This window comes from Perca flavescens, chromosome 1 (assembly GCF_004354835.1).
Source record: "Perca flavescens isolate YP-PL-M2 chromosome 1, PFLA_1.0, whole genome shotgun sequence".
Lineage (NCBI taxonomy): Eukaryota > Metazoa > Chordata > Actinopteri > Perciformes > Percidae > Perca > Perca flavescens.
Window position 1 is genome coordinate 3,895,001 of NC_041331.1, and position 20,715 is coordinate 3,915,715.

Consider the following 20,715-nt stretch of genomic DNA (forward strand, 5'->3'; position numbering starts at 1 on the left):
CATGAAAAGCCCTGCCACCAGATATTGAGTTATCCCAGAAATATTCCATGTCCTAGAACGGGGTCAACAACCCATCTGTAATGGCTTCATTAGCATATCTGGTAAACATGTTGTCAGCCCATTTTTGACAGTCGCAGTTAAGTTAAAGTGTTTAAAAGGTCCAGTGTGTAACGTATCAAAATCTGTGTTGCCCATTCACAGACTTGTCCTTTTTCATGAATATTTACCTCCACCATCAATTCCAAGTATTCCTTTTGGCTTGAAATTTTAGATTTGCATTCGCATGAACTGGGGTAGACGCTCCATATTCATGCACCATCTTGAAATACGTTAGCCGGTAAGGGACATACAGGACATACTGCTCCGCCTTTCGTGTTTTCTCTGTCACATGATGAACTCACAGGTGCTGCTAATGCTGCTAATGGGTATCGTAGCTTCCCGGCCCCAGCAAGTTTGGAGAAGGAAACATGGAGGACCACACATATTCAAAATCCAAATTTCAGGAACAGGAGTCTTCTTCTTCTTCTTCGCCCAGAAAAAGAAAAAGGATATTGAAAAGAGCAAGAGACCGGCTTTTTGAAGCGTGAAGGCTACGTGGTGCGAGAGAGTTGATTGCGATATATGATCTCAACGCTAGATGGGAGAAATTAAATAAAATGCTTTAGCTAATTTGTCACCTTGAAAACCAAAAAACAAAACGTAAGAAACACAATACCAACTTCTTCATTTCAAACCTAGAAGTTGAACATATGGACAGCAAGTATTTACTGATGTAAATAGTTTAGTTTACACACATATGCACATGCATTGAACCAGAGACCCTCCGGTTCCCATCCAGGTCCCCACTGACTGAGCTACTGCCCCTGAGTGTATGGTAACCACTGTTATCCTTACGTTTGGTTGCAGGTCTGATCCGTCTGCGCTCCAGTCCGCCCCCTTACCTACAGGGTGTCGAGTACATCCTCAATGTAACAGCAACGGATGACAACGCCTCAAGCGGACCTCAGGCCTTGTCATCCACTGCCCAGGTCATAGTAGGAGTGGACGACGTGAATAACAACAAGCCTGTCTTTGAGAAGGTAAGAGAGGCGATGGCACGTTTGCATCATTAAACCTTGTTTGGTCTTGCTCGTTATCTGCTTCTGTTTGAAACGGTGTTGCTGTGTCTGCTCTCCTGGTTGCAATGCCATTTTTTTACTCATTTTTTTTTGCCATGCATCTCAATGACTTCCGACTCTATCCTTTTCTTTACTAGTTCTCTATTTCTGTGTCTATCTATCCCATGTAACTCTCCTCCATCAATTCTCTGTCTCCCTCTCTTTGTCTGTCTACATTCTCTATTTATTAGCCTCTATCTCTCCTCTCTGGAGGAGCGATTAGCCGACTTGACCCTCGCCTGTGCTCTCTCGTCTCTCTCTCCCGCATCATCTGGGTCTTTTAATTAGAGCTTTGAGGGATGTGGGAGAATTCCCAACCGACCCACTCTGGAAGCGCTACGTCTCCACCTTTTTTTTCTAGCCATGTCTCAATTTTAAATGAGGTGACTTTTCAAGCCCCCCGAGATATCACGAGCCAAGATTAGGAGCGCTGGCTTGTTGAGTAAACTTCGCTCACCGCGTCCTGGGGGAAAGTGAGCACCAAGTGTTTCCCTTTCCGCCTCACCTCTTAGCAGGAAGAAATAGAGGAACAGGTGACGAGATGAGGGTCAAGAGAATAGAGAAGAAGCGATAGATTCCTGGTCCACAGTGATTTGTGTGCTCTGTATGCTCAGCTGCCGATCTCAGGGATCTCCTGCTGGCATCATACTACAAGTCTATGATTCATTTTTTTCTCTCCTGCGGGCAGGATGCTGATTGCAACGGACAAGCAAAGCCCTAACCCCCTCCCCACTCCCCACCACCACTCACCACTGTCTCTTCTGATTCAAAGAAGATGAAAAAGAAATCAACAAATGAACCAGAAAAACAATAGATGGAAGAGAAAACGCTGGACAAACACTTTTTTATTGTGTCTTTGGTTGCATATACAGTAGACCCAAAAACAAAACCGAGGGGAAAAGGCAGTTCTGGAACAGAAAAGTGAAAAGAGGCTCGGTGTTGGTTTCTCAGTTGGTAAAGACATCCAATGTTCACTGGGGTTTTCCTCAGTCGCTGGCAGCCAGCAGCAGGACACTGAAGCGGAAAGGCCCTTTTATCTTGTTTTGATGCCCAATCTTATAAGGTACTGTAGCCTCTCTGGAACTCCGAGCTGGATCAGTGGACCAAGACAGAAGGAGCAAGAGACACACGGCGGAGAGGTAGAGATAGATGGAGGCAGGATCTCTGGAATATAGCAAGATCCTGCATAAATATCAGATTACAGACACAACCAGACATACAAAATGTATTAACCCCTGTGAACCGCTCTCATAAGGGTTTATTCACATACACTTTTATATTTGTAGCAGCAAAAAAATACCCATGCTGGAAATTTATAACACCTGTGGGCCAGAAAAGGTAGGACAGTGCATCTCTCACTACATGTGTGAATACACTTTTAAAACAAAATGCAAAGACCACCGTGAACAAAATCAATCATCCACCAAACACGATGTGCTCTTTGCACTGAATTCAGCATATGTTGCACCGTATATTTGATCCCATCCCAATGTCTATCCATCCATATACGCTAAGTGAGGTAGCTTCCTACCCACCGACTTGGTATAGATTTGATTAGGCGGATTGGTCAGACGCTACTGATCCACAGTAAATATTAGAGCCTTCAGTGTCATTACAAAATTCTGTGATGCTCTGCTATGCTATCGGTTACAGTACATGTATTCAGTCACACACACACGGCTAACAACTTTTTAACAAGTTTTGAGTGCCACAGCAGTCCTTTTCCTTATGTTACCTTAGATGGAAATTATCATAATGGGTTCTATGCTTTGAGGATACAGAATTCAAATGAAGGAGAATAAGAGAGCACTGGTATCAAATTGGTTCTCGTTATCGGCTCAGTACCCTGAGCTGAGGAATTGGAATCGGCATCGGAACAGAAAAAGTTGGATTGGTTTATCCACGAGAGCTTCTACTGCAAACTCCTTCGCACCTCGCCTTCCCTGAGGGTGAATCCAGCCACCCTGTGAAGCCAAATCATTTCGACTGCTTGTATCTGCAATCTCATTCTTTCGAGATTTACCGAGTCCCTCTAGGATTTTGCAGCCTTTTTTTGAGAATTGCCCAAAATGCCTGATTTTGCGGGAGCTTTTGTAAAAAAATTGCGATAAAAGTTGCGATGTCTTTTGTATGTTTGTGGCAATGAAGTTGCGGGAGACAGTGAAAGTTTCAAAAAAAGTAGCAATTTTATTTTTTTGTATAGGTCTTTAAAAATAAAAAGGAAACTTGTTTCGGGGAGAATAGTTTTCCTAGTAACCTTACCAAATGTTGGTATAATATGAAAATGGCTGGTGGGTTTAAGACAAAAAATAATAATTTATTGAATGAATCAAATTTTAACATATGTGTCAGTGGCTTGTTTACATTGTTAAAGGTCCTATGACATGCTGCTTTTTGGATGCTTTTATATAGACCTTAGTGGTCCCTTAATACTGTATCTGAAGTATCTTTTATATAGACCTTAGTGGTCCCTTAATACTGTATCTGAAGTATCTTTTATATAGACCTTAGTGGTCCCTTAATACTGTATCTGAAGTCTCTTTTATATAGACCTTAGTGGTCCCCTAATACTGTATCTGAAGTCTCTTTTATATAGACCTTAGTGGTCCCTTAATACTGTATCTGAAGTCTCTTTTATATAGACCTTAGTGGTCCCTTAATACTGTATCTGAAGTCTCTTTTATATAGACCTTAGTGGTCCCCTAATACTGTATCTGAAGTCTCTTTTATATAGACCTTAGTGGTCCCCTAATACTGTATCTGAAGTCTCTTTTATATAGGCCTTAGTGGTCCCCTAATACTGTATCTGAAGTCTCTTTTATATAGACCTTAGTGGTCCCCTAATACTGTATCTGAAGTCTCTTTTATATAGACCTTAGTGGTCCCCTAATACTGTATCTGAAGTCTCTTTTATATAGACCTTAGTGGTCCCCTAATACTGTATCTGAAGTCTCTCTCCCGAAATTCTGCCTTGGTGCAGAATTACAGCCACCAGAGCCAGTCCCACAATGAGCTTTCCTTAGTATGTGCCATTTCTGTGTCTGTAGCTTTAAATGCTATTAAGGAGGAGGGGGGGGCAAGGTGGAGGGTGGAGGTGGGGGTCTGGCCTTGACCAACTGCCATGCTTCGCTCGTTTGAAAGCCATGAGGTCTCTCTCTCTCGCATGTGTGGGCCACATTTTCTGGGCAGGCAAAGCAGAGAAAGGGGAGATAACCTTGCTCCTTATGACCTCATAAGATTCCAGATCGGTCCATCTGAGCTTTCATTTTCAAAGGCAGAGCAGGATACCCAGGGCTCGGTTTACACCTATCACCATTTTCTAGCCACTGGGGGACCATAGGCAGGCTGGGGGAACTCATATTAATGTTAAAAAACCTCATAAAGTGACATTTTCAAGCAGTGTTGCATGATAGAAGAATGGAGGACAGAGTATAGGAGCTAGGAAAAATGGGAAGAGGCAGGAGGTGAGAGCACATGAGAAGATTAAAGGACAAGGTTCTACTTAGATGTTAAAGCAAGACATCAACCAGCAGTACTGAGGGATTCCTTCCCTTCCGCTGTGTCAGTGGCACATGAGCATCGACACTCCAGTGAGATGAGGGAAAAAAAGAACTTGAGAGTGAAAGATGAGGGACCAGGAAGGGAGGCAGAGAGCGTGGAGAGAGTGAGCGAAACCCAGGCAGCGTTTAAATGAGGATAATAAAGCTCTCTGTGTGTCCGACAGGTTCAGTGATTGACGAAATCTTTGAGAGCCCAAACACGGAGCAGCTACCTTGCATTTCACCAAGAAGTAAAAGTGCTAAATGAATCTCTATACTGAGTCAGAGAATTCATGTGGTGTTAAATGGAGAGTAGGGTTAATGTTTAAGGATTGAATTTTAACTTTTGAACTTCCTGGGAATCACTCTTCTTTTGGGAAAGCCGGATTTCTCGCCATGTAAAACACAGAATGGTAAATAATTCATCAAAGATTTCGCTCTTGATGTTATTTTTTTCACATTCAATAGATTATGTGGTTCTTTTTTATGGCAGAACAACATTGCTCTTAAAAATGTTCTATCTTTTATGATGAAAATAAAATGATGCCAGTGATACAGAGTCTGATTTCTAGCATATCCTCTTACCTGTTTTGGTATGTGTGAGTGGTTAAAGAGGCTTTCACGTAATAAAGTAATCAAGCCAAGTTAGCCCCCCGAGCTAATGCGCACTCACTGCTGTAGCCCAATATAAAAACAGAAGCTCCATCGTCTGAACCAGCATGAACCAAGATGGCCATCTCACTTGTATTAACTCCCATATTGACAACGGCAGCGCTACAGCTTCACTTCTTCTGTTTTTACCCTTCACAATAAAAGCTCAACTTAAATTCCCTAAGACCATTTTGCTAAGAGGCAACTCAATAAAATAGTAGGGCTGCACAATATATAGTTTTTTTTTTTATCGTTATCGCAATAAAAGGCTGCGACACGTATCACAAAATTCACTCCGATTTTTTGTTAGTTGAAAGAAAATATCAGTAGAAAACTGCACTTTATAATGTAACTGTCATTCAATTTTTTAGTGGTGCCTTTTACATTCAATTCAATCATTAATTTGTTCAATGAAGAATGTTGTGATTTCCCTTGATTTGTTTTAAATTCAACAAGGTTAGGGTTAGGTTTGGAGGAAGAGCCTTTGTTACAGTACATATGATAATCTCAAGTAATTGAGTACACAGGGGCACACAAACACTCTTATGCTCTCCCACGTGGTTTATTCCCATGTAAAAGGAAGATATTTTGATCGTAAAGAATTCCTGGTAAATCCTGTTAACGCAATTAAACAGAATACGACTCCAACAGAGACACAGGCGTTGAATGCATGCAGTGCAGGCGCAACCCTTGTAAATGTCGATGTGCTGCATCCAGTTTTTTGTATTTTTGTCTTGCACATACATACGATGTACAACTATATCTGTGAAACATCTGTTCACCCCAGCCTTGTACAAATATTGGGTTGTCGCTACCTTCTATACAACTTCTGTTCTAGCTATATGAGCAGTGTATTAGTTAGTCTTCAATAGCATGTTTCCATTTGTCAAATTGTCTTACTTAAAAAAAAAAAAAGAAGCTTTTACTTGGCGGACAGAAATGTACCTATTTCATATCATATATATATTTTTAACATCTCACTCAACATGAGCTTTTATGAATACAACTGCAGCTATTTTCTAGTACACTGCAGAAGGCTTACTGTGAAGTGTTGTGCTCCATTTCCAATAAGAAAGGACATGTTTAGGAAGCCGCTAAACAAAGTAGGAGCCAAAAGATCAGCAGATTTCACGTTTACCAAAGCCCAGTGAGCACATCACCAGGCAGCTATTGAGCATCTTTGCCAAATACCTTTCCAACGGGTGCTGAGATAGGCTTCAAGACCCCTGAACCCACTACCACTATCTAGCTTACAGTACACACGACAAGCAAATGTAGAAAATAGATGGATGGACATGCTGCAGGACCCAGGGTTACTACTTTTCTTTCTTTATTCACTCATTATATTGTCCATGTTGCACTTTTTGTCCCGGTAAATAATCTTCAATCTCTCATTAACCTTCCACCTCCCACATACGGTTTCAAGAGATAGGTCTAAGCTTCTCCGTATTTGCATTGCTGTGATCTTCCTCTTCCTCCCGTCTCATTGTCCTCAGTGCCAGCAGTACCGAGAGAGCACGTCGGTCCTGGAGAACCAGCCAGCGGGGACGTTTGTTCTGCAAGTTCATGCTGTGGATGCAGACGAGGGCTCCAATGGCAGGGTCACATACGGCTTCATGCACAAAGACTCCACTGTGCCCGCATTCAGTATACACCCAGACACCGGTACTCCGACACACACTCATGCTCACTTTCAATCGCACAAACATACACATACAGAAGAGTACACATACTTTTATCTCAGTGAGGATTGGCTTAATTTCTTTCAGCCTATCTATTATGATTGATACAGTTTAACAAGGCATGCAGGGTGTCTTGAAGTCTACAATTCAAAGCTAAGATGTTGTAACAACATTTTAATATGAATATAGAGTGAAATGTAGAGTAATTGTCATTTTGCAGCTAAAATAAAGGATCATAACTCAAAGCCTAGGCTGCAGCAGATGTATAGTAAATACTATGTGAAAGACTGGTTTCATCACATTCGACTGGCCTTCAGTATGTGGTAGTCAAACAATCAATATTAACAGAATGAAAAAAGTTCATGTAGACCTCTCAATTTCTTTTTCTTTATAAACATTCCTAGCATTTGGAATAATGCCAATCTTTTCTTTTTGTTCTTCAAATCAATAACATGCTGATACATACTCAGTTGAAAAACAAAAAGTATGTTTGGCAAGAGATTTTGTAAAAGTTTTACTGTACTAACCATATACTCATCCTGATAGTATACTGTTTTTGAAGTTTGTATATGAGAAATGAACATACTATTCATTTAAAGGGATAGTTGTTAAATATTGAGGTATGAGGCATTTATCTATAGTCAGTGTGTTAGCTACAGTAGATGGCGGTCAGCATGCCGCCAGTTTGGAGAAGCAGACAGGGATACTGGCACGGAAGCTAAGCTATGTACTGCTGTGGATGAAGACAGCAGCCAAACATATTTTAGCTGCCTAAAAAAAGGCCCAAAAGGCCAAAACTGCCACTTCCGACGGGGAACTGAAGCCGTTATCTCTGCTCTCTTCAAAGTCGCCAGACTCCTTTGACAAAAACAGTTATTTGACCTCGCAGAACACTGGATTTGCTTGTCTACCGCTTTAAAACACCAAAGTCACACAATAACACTAACCGATCGAGAATAACTGTTTTTGTCAAAGGAGTCTGGTGGCATTTACAAGAGCAGAGATGGATATAACAGCTTCACTTCCCCGTTGTAAAGCGTTGTCTGGCGAGGTAAAGGAATGCAAATAATTCTAAATATAGCGTACACTTAAACTCACATTGATTTCTTTAAATGGGCCTTTTTTTAAGTAGCTAAAACTGGGGGTATGCCAACCGCCATCTACTGTAGGTAGATTATGAATACTTGCCTCACACGACACCACTTCAAAAGATCCAAACTATCCCTTTAATACTAACAGGAAATGTTACATTAATGTTGGTTTGGTTAAAAAACCATCCCAAATCCAAAAACTGCAGCAGAGAACCTGGGCATGAGGCAGGCTACTTTCACATCTTGTGTTTGCAAGTTTACAAGTAGTAAAGATTGTTGGTCATGTCTAAGGTTTACATGTAATGCCAAGAAATAAAGACTAGAATGTTCCAAACTTTTTAACTTCCACATCAGAAGCAACCATTTTTTTAGTGGAGCAGGGAATGTTGTAAATGTCTAAAAATCATTTTTTAAATAAATAATCAAATATAATGCTTTTTGGATTTGATGATAACTACTTTTGAAAAACTCTCATTTCCCTTTCCTATTCTGCTACTCATCAGCTCTACTGTCTTTAAAGTTTAGTTTCAAGGCAAACCGAGGAAATCATCTTGGAGTTAAATTACCAATGCATGGGGACATGAGACCAAGCAGTGTTTGGCATGATTTAGCGGTCTGATCAACCTCTTCATCTCGGTGTCTCCAGGAGTAATTGTGACAGCCAGGAAATTTGATCGCGAACGCCAACGGGAGTATGCGGTGACAGTGACTGCCACTGACCAGGCAGCTGACCCACTGATTGGCATTTGTCAGCTCAACATCCTCATTCTGGACCAGAACGACAACAGTCCCAAGTTTGAGAACATCCGATATGAGTGTAAGTAGACATTAGTAGAAATTAAGTCTGAGGTGTGTTGAGAACTTAACCCACTGAAACATGCAGTAAGAAAACGCAAGCAAATAGACCAAAAACAGGGGATGGCCTGATTGTGATATTGCACAAGATAGAATGAGATATAACGTTTTGTTGTGATGTACAGTAACTGAGTGTTTCTGTATTTTGCTGTGATTCTTTATGCCACAGTTTTGTTCTCAGATTTATGAATGTCTCACTTAGTTAGCTTGTGTTTTGTCTGTTTGCAGCATTTCTCTAAATGTGTGATGTCAAAGTCAAACATGTTTTTCTACATTTGCTTGTGTTTTCTGAAGTTGTTGGTGACAACATATAAAAGGCAATAAAGGGTAATTTTGTTATTTTTTTCAACCTATTTCCCCATGCATTGGAGTCTTAAGTGATTAATGTGAACAACAGTCTCTGAAATCGGTCCAGCATTGAGTGAGAACGCTGTAACCAGCAGCCGCAAACTGGGCTGATCATAATCATTTAGGACAAATCCTATAGGGCAAATGTGCATCGTTGATTTTGTCCACTAAAAGTGCTTGTTTTGCCACCGACAGGCTCAGATTATTATTCTAAGTGTCTGACAACATTATGGAAAGTGAATTAAGGGTTTATTTCAACCAAACCAGAGTGGTGATTGTTGGAACAGTGGAAAGATGAACCAAGACGGCTTTTGACAGTTTTATTTTTTTTTCTTCTATTGACTTGTTCCCATCAATCTCTTAAACACAGTAGAAGTTTACCCTTTAAGGCCTAACAGAACCACTAAGGCATAAAGCATAAACCTATTCTTCTTCTGCTCCAATAGACTTCCTTCGTGAGGATACGATGATCGGGACTAGTTTCTTGCGGGTGGCAGCTCATGACGATGACTTTGGCACCAATGCAGCCATCACATACTCTATGTCCAGTGAACAGCCAGAGTACCTCAGGGTCAACCCTCTGACAGGCTGGGTGTATGTCAACCAGCCCATTTCTCAGGTACACACATACTGTATACAAACAGATAATACCAAACCCCTTTTGGGACATCTTCAGCTTGCTATTTAAAAAAAGCTAACATCATGCAGTGTGTATATATAATATATTTATATATAGCAACTGTACAAAAAGCATCACTGGATGGTTTGGGCTAATAACACTTAAGGGGCCCCTCCAAATGGCACAAAAGTAATTCAATGAAATTATGTAATTTCCTAATGGCACAAAAGCGCTTCAATGAAATTATGTAATTTCCTAATTTCACTCAAGAACTCATGCGATTTAATGAACTTTAGATTGCAACTAAAACAACATGCTACTTCTCTTCGTACATGGCCAGAAAAGCAATCATATTTGCATTCAAACACTTTATTGCTGACTGTGAGGGGACAGAAGGCCAGTGGCCAGTAGCAGTCTGGCAGCCTGAATTTGTGATAAGGTCCTCACTGCCTTTTATTTGGCATCAGGAGAAATAGCATTGCTGATATTTTCCTCATGTCACCGCCTCTAACCCCTTACTATACTACCAGCAAGAAAAACAATCTTGGTGGGAACATGAACAGGCAGAAGAGGAAATTGCCACGTATTGTGCACAAAAACAAGTCTGTGTCTTAGATAAGTGCCACAATGATTAAACTCTAAAAAGCAACAACTCACCATATCCAGTGCCAAGAAGAATGCATGTCTGTATCCTCAGCACTTTTCATCTTACACCAACACATGGCACAATGCCAGGATTTCTGCCTGAGAGAATGGTTCACGAGAACATATCCATGTTCGAAGATACAAAAGTTTTCCACTAATGAGTACAACTGCATAAAGTCAAATACAAAAGCAGGCACTGCCTACATGTTTATTTCAGCCTTTCCCAAGTTGCTAATCTCAGTTGTGTGTTAATTGCAAAGACCAAAGATTGAATTTCAAAACTGCACAACTACAAAAAAATCTTGAAAATGGATCTCAGGTCATGTGGAAAAACTGGCTGTATGAAAAGCAATTATTTCACTCATGAATCTGAAACACCATTAAAGGGGCAGAATGTGTAAATAACATGAATTGCATTGTGCATAATGCAGAAGCCCCTCAACAAAATAATAATGTTGTGACATTATTGGGTTACACTTTACTTGAGTTTTTCTACATTGTGAGAGTGACATGACACTGTCTTGAACGTGACATTAAACATTATAAACAAGTCAAAAACATTTATGACTTTTAGTTAGTGTCAAGTTAGGGTTAGGGTTCATGTTTCATGTGTTCATGACAGTGTCATGTCACTCTTATGTAGAAAACTTCAAGTAAAGTGTTACCCATTATAGTTTGTTTTTGTTCTTCAACATACGCCAATTAACCCAAACTGGGGGTACAGACTCCCTACTTTAGTTACATAAACGGATCATTTCCCTGATTGCAGTGACTATAGCTAATTACTCTTGCAAGGGTTACAGAACTCTGCTGCTCCACAGTGGGCCATGCCTTTCAATCAATACAATTATTTTAAAGTATGTTGGTTTTTACCCGAATGCAGCCTGCAGTTAGTATGTGTGGAAAATGGATTTCTGGCTGAAATCTGTGTGATCTTGATTCACAATGTTTATCGGTCTTAAATAATTATCACTGTGTCATACTAATCTGCACCATCAATTGATCTTCTCTCCTCTTCTATTCATCTGTGTGGACTTTTTTGTTTTTGCCACAGAGGACGTACATCACCAGGGAAATTGTGGCAACAGACGGTGGGAATCTGAGCAGTTCAGTGGAGCTGGCCGTCACCATCACCAACGTGAAGAACCAGCCTCCACAGTGGGACAAGGACAGCTACAGCGTGGTCATACCAGAAAACACCGTCCGAGACACACCCATCGTGGTACATTGGGGCAGGGGGGGCGGGTGGCAGTTGGCACACATTGGAAGCAGATGCAAAAAAAAATACGGGTGCATTTCTAACAAATGTTACACATTTGTACATTTTAACACGTAAAAATATGCAAGGCATTTCTTTTATATTGTATCTTACAAACAAGGGGGCAGTGGTGGCCTAAAGGGTAGAGAAGCAGGCTTGTGATGGGTAAGATTCCCGGAACAGATAAATCTGAGTGGGGAAAGTAAATAGCACATTTATCAGTGTAGTGTAGTGTTACTTAGTAAAAAAATGCTCTAGAGCTAAAACACAATAAAAATATGATGTATTAAAATAGATGAAATAAATAAGACAAATAGACAAAGTAATACTCACAAAACAGAAATACAATTGTGCAGCAACAATCCAGAATTAATAAAAGTAAGAAATGTGCAGCTTATAAATAAAATAGTCCAAGTCAGAGAAAAACTTCAGGCATCCATACTCACAGTATGTTCACGCTGACATAAATAGGCACAAGAAACCAGAAGGAACATGACATGTACATGACAGAACACACATGTACGCACAAGTGTAAGCATGCGGCCATGCACACACATTCTTATACTCACTATAAAAAATGTTTGGTTGTGTTGTCCAGTAACAGTCTTGTGACAATGCTAAGCTAACCTGGACAGGTTACACAAAGGAACACAGCTACTAAAGGCTAGCCTAACCAGTAACGAATTGCATTTAACATATGAATTATAGACACACACATATATATATATATATATATATATATATACACACACACAAACCCACACACACACTATTGGTAAAAAGTTTTAGAACACCCCAATTTATTTTGTTTTTTATTGAACTTTTAGCAGTTCAAGTCCAATGAATAGCTTGAAATGGTACAAAGGTAAGTGGTGAACTGCCTGAGTTTAAAAAAAAAAGTAAGGTTACCCAAAACTGAAAAATAATGTACATTTCAGAATTTTACAAAAAGGCCTTTTTCAGGGAACAAGAAATGGGTTAACAACGTAAATGCTGTTCTGCAGCAATGGAGGTTGATCAAGCTTTGAAAGTTGGTGCTACCAATTCCCACAGGTGTTCCAACTTGTCTGGATTACTTGCAACCCCCTCTGTTTGTATAAAAGTATTGTTGGAACACACTGTGGTACCATACCCTCATGAGCAACAATGGAAGAGAGACAGACCATCATAACACTTAAGAATGTTGGTCTTTCCTACAGAGCAAAGAAACAAAGCAAAGAAAGTCAAGGTGTCAGTGAGTACACTTAGAAACTGGGGGAAACTCTGACAGGAAGAGGTCTGGCAGACCCAAAGCCACAACAGAATCAGAAGACAAGTTTCTGAGAGTCAACAGCTTGCGTCTTAGGCGGCTTACAGGACAACAGCTTCAAGCACAGCTTAATAGTGGTCGTAATAAGCAAGTCTCAGTTTCAACTATAAAGAGAAGACTTGGAGCTGCAGGTTTGATAGGTTGAGTTGCAGCAAGAAAGCCATTGCTAAGACGTCCGAATAAGAAAAAGAGGCTTGCCTGGGCCAAGAAACACTGCCAATGGACTACTGAAGACTGGAAGAAGGTGTTATGGGCTGATGAATCAAAATTTGAAATCTTCGGTTCATCACGCAGGATTTTTGTACGCCGTTGAGTAGGAAAAAGGATGGTTCCTCAGTGTGTGACATCAACTGTCAAACATGGAGGAGGAAGCATGATGGTCTGGGGCTGTTTTGCTGGATCCAGGGATGGTGATTTGTACAGAGTGAAAGGCACCCTGAACCAAAACGGTACCACAGCATTTTGCAGCACCATGCAGTACCCTCTGGTATGCGCCTAGTTGGTCAGGGGTTCATCCTACAGCAAGATAATGACCCAAAACATAAGTCCAAGCTATGCCAGAACTACCTTAGCAAAAAAGAACAAGATGGTAAGCTTAAAAACATGGAGTGGCCAGTACAGTGCAACACTGCAACAGAGTTGGGAAGAACTTTCTGAAGAATATTTGATTTCCATTGTAGGAAGAATGCCACGAGTGTGTTCAGCTGTTATATCTGCCAAAGGGGGATACTTTGATGAGACAAAAATTTTGAATACATTTGGTTTATAAATTGATTCCATGATTTATTTTTTAACTTAAATTGTTCATTTGTTCTTTCGTTTTAAAACGTGTATTCACAAATGTTGTGTTGTGGGAAAACTTCAGCGTATTTTCCTCAGTAGTGTTCTCTGTGAAGAAAGCGTGTGGTTTGAAGCCATCAGCGTGCCACTTCCATGATTGTCTCCAGCCAGAAACGATCTCCACCTGCATCTCCACACCTTCCGCTTGGGCCTGGGCCTGGGCTAAATCCGCATCACACATACACGCCCTCCTCATTTGACATGTCAGTCTGTCCCTGTCAATCAGCTAACCACGCCTTTTCATGCCACTATCACATTTTCAACTAATCAACAGTGTTTTCTAAGGATCTCTTGAAAGCAATTAAGTCCATTAAAGTTGCTGATGAATATTTTAAACCAAGATATGGAAATGAAAAGACAGAGGAGAGTACTTTACATGAGAATGTGTGGATGAACATGTTAATGTTTTTGGGAGTTGCGCAGAGAGAGAGAGAGAGAGAGAGAGAGAGAGAGAGAGAGAGAGAGAGAGAGAGAGAGATCCCTACAGTACAGTGTATTAATCGAGATGGTAGTTCAGTGTTGATTTGGCTGTTATGCAAAGATGCAATGACTCTCAGAGGGTTATAATAGCTCTACCATGGAAATGTTAGGTTTTTATGGCCTAAATCCGCACATACAGTAGTTAGAGGCATGTTTGCTAATTATGCATGCCAGACAGGGTGTCTCATTATTGTAGCTGCTATGCTTTGCAGGTTGAATGTATACTGCTAGGTCACCCATAGGCAAGCCGAATCACGCCCAAAATGGCATTTTTGATTTAAATTGGGGTGTATTTGGCATCACCTCTGAACGGTCCTCTCCCTAATTAGTTTATGGAGAATAAGGATTGAAGAAAAGAGTGCGTTTCCCTTTGATCCCCGCTATAAAACACTTGTTTTTCCTTTGGGCAGATCATTTCCGACTATTTAGAATGCACACTTACACTGAAGCTCAGCAGCAGCTGTTCTTGTTTTTGTTACTGTCCTTAGGATCCATTTCCAGTTGATAAATGGAACCATGCAAAATGTTTTTCAAATGCATATTTCTGTCTGTTTGTAAGATTGTATTTTGTTGGTCAATTTTCACTTACAGAGAAAGTAAGTACACATGAAGTAATCATAATCAATTGATTCTAAATGAAAGAAAGGACAACTACATAAAGTAATTGACCATGTTTAAATGATGAAGTGTATGCCCATATGTTAGCATGGACACATACAAAACCTACCAGCTGCTGACCAGGGGGTTATATTGGGTTTTTTTCTTCACTTATTGGGTAAGATACATTACTGACGTGGCTTTAGACTGAGACCAGTACTGGCTGGAGACCATTACTAAAAGTCCCACAAATGAGATATGTTATCATATTGATATATCATATTCTTTGTTTTAAACAGAACATCAAGGCCACCTCCCCTCTTGGGGATCCCAGAGTAACTTACAACTTGGAGGACGGCATGGTCCCAGAGACCAATATGCCTGTTCGCTTCTACTTGACCCCCAACCGAGAGGATGGTTCGGCCTCCATCCTTGTGGCAGAGCCCCTGGACTACGAGACCACCAGAAACTTCATGCTGCGGGTTCGAGCTCAGAATGTGGCTGCTGTACCGTTGGCGGCCTTCACCACGGTGTACATCAATGTCACAGGTGAGTCTTCTTAATAGTTTTTTTGTTTTTTTTCTTGGCGACAGACATGATGGAATTGGGCAGTTGATGATTCATTGTTTAATGGCTGAGCTATAAGCTAATGGAAGAATAGGAAATATTTCACTTGATGAATTCACAAGATGGGCCTAATGGACTTTTTAGAACATAAATAATAAAAACAGTCGAGCAGCATTGGGCACTATGCCTTTTTAAAAACTGAACTTCTGACCCAGTTAAGGTCTAGCAGAAGGACCCAGTTAGGGTCTAGTAGCTTATACTGTATATTACAAAAGTGCAATCCCAGAACATGTTATTGACACAGTTCGCACAAGGTGCTTGAAGTGCTTGAATTTTGAGTGGGGGAAATCAAGTATTCGAATATCTTAAAAAATAGCCACTTTTTATGTAACCAAGTGCTTTAAAAGTCCTTGAAATTTAAATGAGGCACATAACTCTCTTATATTTTGACCAAACTTTTGTTTATCAAGTCATTATTATTAAAGTGCTCAGAATCAGAAATCATTCAATGTCTCCCGCTCTTTTCTTCCGCGCCTTGACAAGCCTGTTTTATCAAAACACCAAATATACTAGGGAAGTGTACATGTAATCCTGCAAATTCTTGTAAGCGGTGGGTGAACAATGCTGGTGTGATAGATTTTATAACATTGTCTGTCGATACACTTTGTCTTCGGGCTTTGTCTGAATGTTTTAATAGAGCTGGCTAGGGAAGCAGGGGTTCGCTAACATAGTACTCGCTACTACCTTAACATACATTTCAAAACCGAGATCTTCACATTTTACAAGCACTTACTTTTGCAACTATTTTCAATCTATTTTAAACAAAGTGTCCTGTGTGTGTGTGTGTGTGTGTGTGTGGCTTACTTCTAACCAATGAGCCTAATATTTGTAGTGCACATTTATGACTGTATGCTCAAGGACCTTTCGCAGTTGTGGCGATTCACAATCTTTGAAAAGCCTTGAAAAATTTACTTTGGCTGCTCTGTTTTAATATAATCTAGAACAGTGCCCATTGAAAATGTGCCTATTTGGAACGGGCCGATTGCTTGGCCTGTGGTATTGCTGCTTTTAGAATTCTCCAAAACCAAATAGTACCCAACATTACTCACAGAAGGACCGCAAAGCACTTAGTTTCCTCTTAGTTTTCCTCTTTTTTCCAACCTCATTCAACACAACAGTTGCGATGGTCTCTCAGCTGTTCACTCGTGCTCCAGGAACGTGAAGAAAAGTTTGCTTGTTACATCCAGCAATCATGTTACGTTACAAGCAGCAAAAAGTGAACCGCAGTCAAAGCCGGTAAACCTCCCCCACCCCGCTGCTGTCCAGAGTGTGTCACCAGTCTGCTACGTGCTGCACCAGCAGCTTATTGTTCAGCCGTTTAGTTTTATTTTTAATATCCATTATCCAATGCAGTCCAAATTGCTCCAAAATCCAAACCCCGAGTTCATTGGGTACCCAGGAAAACCAAGTGTGAAGTAGAATGGATGATTCAGGAGATATTTCACAGACATACAGACATCCTCTGCAAAGAAATTCCAGCCGGGACTCCTGTTCCAGTCGCTCTCATATTGTTCTTTCATGTCTGTCATTATTGTATGGTACTTCTAAGTATAATTACTTTAGTTTGGTGTAACTCTGTTTCAGTTAATACTCAGCCATTGGTAACTAGGTTTAAGTCGTCGTTGCTAGTCCCTGACCTTGCTCCTCAAAATAACTCTGCCTACCCCACATGTCCCAGACTCACCTGCATTTAATCCCCCTGCAACACACACACACACACACATGCACACATACCCCATTCTATCACATTGGTTCTAATCCAGTGAGAAATAATTAATTCATACAGACCCTCTCCCTTCTCTTGCGTCCCTTTTATGTCCCTCTTCTAACATCCCCTTCTCCTCCTTTCGCTCGCCCCTCTTGCTTATCTGTCTTAATAAGAAAGTTCTTTGACCCTTCCTGAGGCATTGCGGCTGAGGGAGGGAGGGAGGTCTGTAATGGATTTAAGACCCCATTTTTAATTCATAGATTAAGACATTTACCCAGAAGAAAGGGTTGGAAAAAATGGCACATGGAGCAGTGGTACAATTAATGTGTTGCTCTATTCAAGTCCCTTCTGTAATGCTTTTGGCCTTGAATCAACTATGTTCAAATTTGGTTTCTGCTTTTCAGGCAAACTTGTTATGCTTCAACTGTTGTAAGAAAAGGGACATTTTGTCCATTTTTATTGGCCTGATGCAGTAAATGCTTTGATCTCGATGCTAACAGGGCTTGGAAAAATGACCCCACAAAAAATTGAATATGTCTGTTGTCAGAGCTACAAGAAATGTGTGGACTAATCTAAATCAATAAGCTGACAAGGGAGCCACCATGGTGCTAATGCTGATCTCTTACAATGTACTTGTTTCCCATTTTTCCATATATCCCACGAAACAAATGTTGAAAACTAGGATGAATTCTTACCATACAATATCCAGATCTAAACAGAATATGAAGGTGATTTGGATTTCCTCCTTTATTTCAATAGCTGCCAGCTTGCTTCTTGATTAAGGACCAAATCAACCCCAGTCCAGAATGCTTCATTGCAACATCATAAGGACAGCAGCTGCTCTGAAGGCCAATATGCACCAACAATAAGCAGCATATTTACTGCCAATTTGTTCATCTTTCTTTCTTTATTCACTACCTACAAATTCACCTTTAAGAAGACTTCAGAAACAAAGAAAGTTATTGATTTAAAAGGAAATTCAATGGGCACATATTTGATGCAGTCAAACTTAGTGGGCGTTCAGACTGCATTAAAACAACTGAAAGTGTTGAGTTGGTGGGCGGCTGCTTCAGGTACCGGTGAGACAAGAAATATGATCCAGGAAGTTCAGTTTTAGGAACAGGTAAAAGAGTTTAAAGGCTCACTAGACACCAAAACTCTACTCAGCAGTTTACGATACTCTGAGGCGGGATTTTACAACTCTGGAAAGTTATCGCAAAGACAATTATTTGGTCTTTTGTTACAATGGTTGCAAGGTAAACAGGAGAAATCCACTAGGAAGGTGCACTTGCACATACTGTATGGCCGAAGCCGTTCCTGGCCAGATGATACTTTTCTGTGTCCTGGCAAAAGCTAACTTTTGTAGTGTTTGTTTGGCTTAGGTATCTTGCAGAAGTGTGAGTAAGTAGTAGTAGTACTAGTAGTCATAGTAGCAGTAGTAGTATGAGTAGTAGGAACCTTTTATCTATACAGGACTTCTCCAAACAACAGTTACAAAGTTCTTTTCTTTTCCATTTGAAAGTAGCAATTCAAAATAGTTATAAATTCCAATTACAAATAGTAGGGCTGCACCGATTCATTGGTATGCTAATGTTATGATCTCCTCCAATGCTGTGGTTATCAAGGACTGCGTCTTTCTGGTGGTGGTTTATGTCACTGATCTGTGTCCGACACGGTGTTAAATACTCCCACAGGGCCAACGTGTTTTACTGTAAACAAACCACACATGGACACGGCACCCCTTGACTTCTTAAGTCATGCCCGCGTCGTTTCCAGTCAGTGGCTTCTTTTCTTAATCAGCAGCTGCAGTAGCAGTAAATGCAAGCGATCTATTCAAACTGTCCCGATTGAGACTGCAAAAAAACAGCACATAAACATCGGCCACTGCCATCGGTGAATGGCATCTTATTTGGCATTGAACGAGGCGAATATCGGCTGATACCAATGTATCCCTGCATCCCTGACAAATTTAAAGCCTTTTAAAAGTATTTTGCCACACAGCACTGACTCAGCTGGCCTTGTGCTGATGTGAAAGCTGTTCCAATGTATCAGAGATAAAACAGCAGAAGCACAATCTCCCTTTGTTTTGAGCCAGACTGCAGAACCTCTGAAAGCTTTCTATCAGCACATCTGAAAAGTCTGTATGAAATGGGCTTAAAATATCAGAAATGTACAAGGGATCCAAACCTTGACCTTAGCTTTCAATGTAAATAACAGAATTTAAAATTGAATTCTAAAATGCAACAGCACTGCAGCTAGATACATATATGCTCTGTGCATTTGTTGTTACTCAATGTGAAACCATGCTGATGCATTCTGGTCCAAAGGAAACTTGCCTTTACACAACCATTTGTACTAGGGGTGTCACGATACCAAAAATTCAGTAGTCGGTGCAAATGCCAGTAAAATAACACGATTCTCGATGCCGATTTCGTTACCACGGTTAAAAAAAAGAAAGATTTTCTAAGATTCCATGTACTTGAGCTTGAAACATGAACTTCTTTATTAAAATATTTCAAAAATATCAAAATGTCATAACAAGACATACAAAACAATTGAGACACAGCCAGTAAAGTGATCCCGATTGGTCCTTGCTAATGCTGCCATGCTAACTGCTAGCTAACGTTACCGGAAGACCAGGCAAGGGGCCACGGTTGTTTACAACGTGTAGCCTGTTCAGCGGCCGTAGCCGAAAACGGTGAGTTATTTGAAGCCAAGAGAGGGGGGCTGTAAATCAGGAAGAGAGGACCGTGAGTTTGCAGTGAACATGCCGTTTTTTTAGGTTGGGTAGAATCTGTCACCGTTGACTCTCCATTGAATCTGTGTCTGTTGACTCTCCGTTGAATCTGTCTCCGTTGACTCCGTGACTTTGTTCGTGTCCTCCTTCCTTCTGAATGTATCGACTGGAACTCTCTGAAGCGTCTACTGCCCCCATCAGTTCCGGAAGAGGCAAAGCACCGATGCTGCTAACACTAGCATCGGCGCTCATGGTGCTTATGGTGCTTCAAAAAAATGGGCATCGTCTGTGTTTTGTCATATTAGAACCAAAAGGTATCGCAAGTATCGGTTCTTCTGACATCCTTAATTTGGACACTTGAACTAAGTGGGTAAATTATCTACGATAAGTGGCAAATAAGCGTTGTATTCCAAAAGGCACTAAGTGTTAGCGAAAGAAGCTAATTGAACTGCAATAACAGATTAAATGATATTCACAAATGTGGCTAAACTGAATGCAGGGCACTATAAATAATACATATCCTTTGAGTATCCAAGATTGTGCTCAAGTGATTCTCGGGAGCTTTATCTATC

At 40.6% G+C, this 20,715-nt stretch overlaps 1 protein-coding gene across 1 annotated transcript in view; it reads left to right on the forward strand.

Annotated features, from left to right (window-relative positions):
• Positions 1 to 20,715, forward strand: part of si:ch211-186j3.6 (neural-cadherin) — a 256,960-nt gene that overhangs the window by 85,540 nt on the left and 150,705 nt on the right. Inside the window, exons 8-13 of the mRNA XM_028580890.1 lie at positions 907 to 1,079; positions 6,844 to 7,012; positions 8,767 to 8,937; positions 9,770 to 9,942; positions 11,642 to 11,809; positions 15,371 to 15,620. Coding sequence (XP_028436691.1) covers positions 907 to 1,079; positions 6,844 to 7,012; positions 8,767 to 8,937; positions 9,770 to 9,942; positions 11,642 to 11,809; positions 15,371 to 15,620 — 1,104 coding nt within the window. The remainder of the gene's footprint in view (positions 1 to 906; positions 1,080 to 6,843; positions 7,013 to 8,766; positions 8,938 to 9,769; positions 9,943 to 11,641; positions 11,810 to 15,370; positions 15,621 to 20,715) is intronic.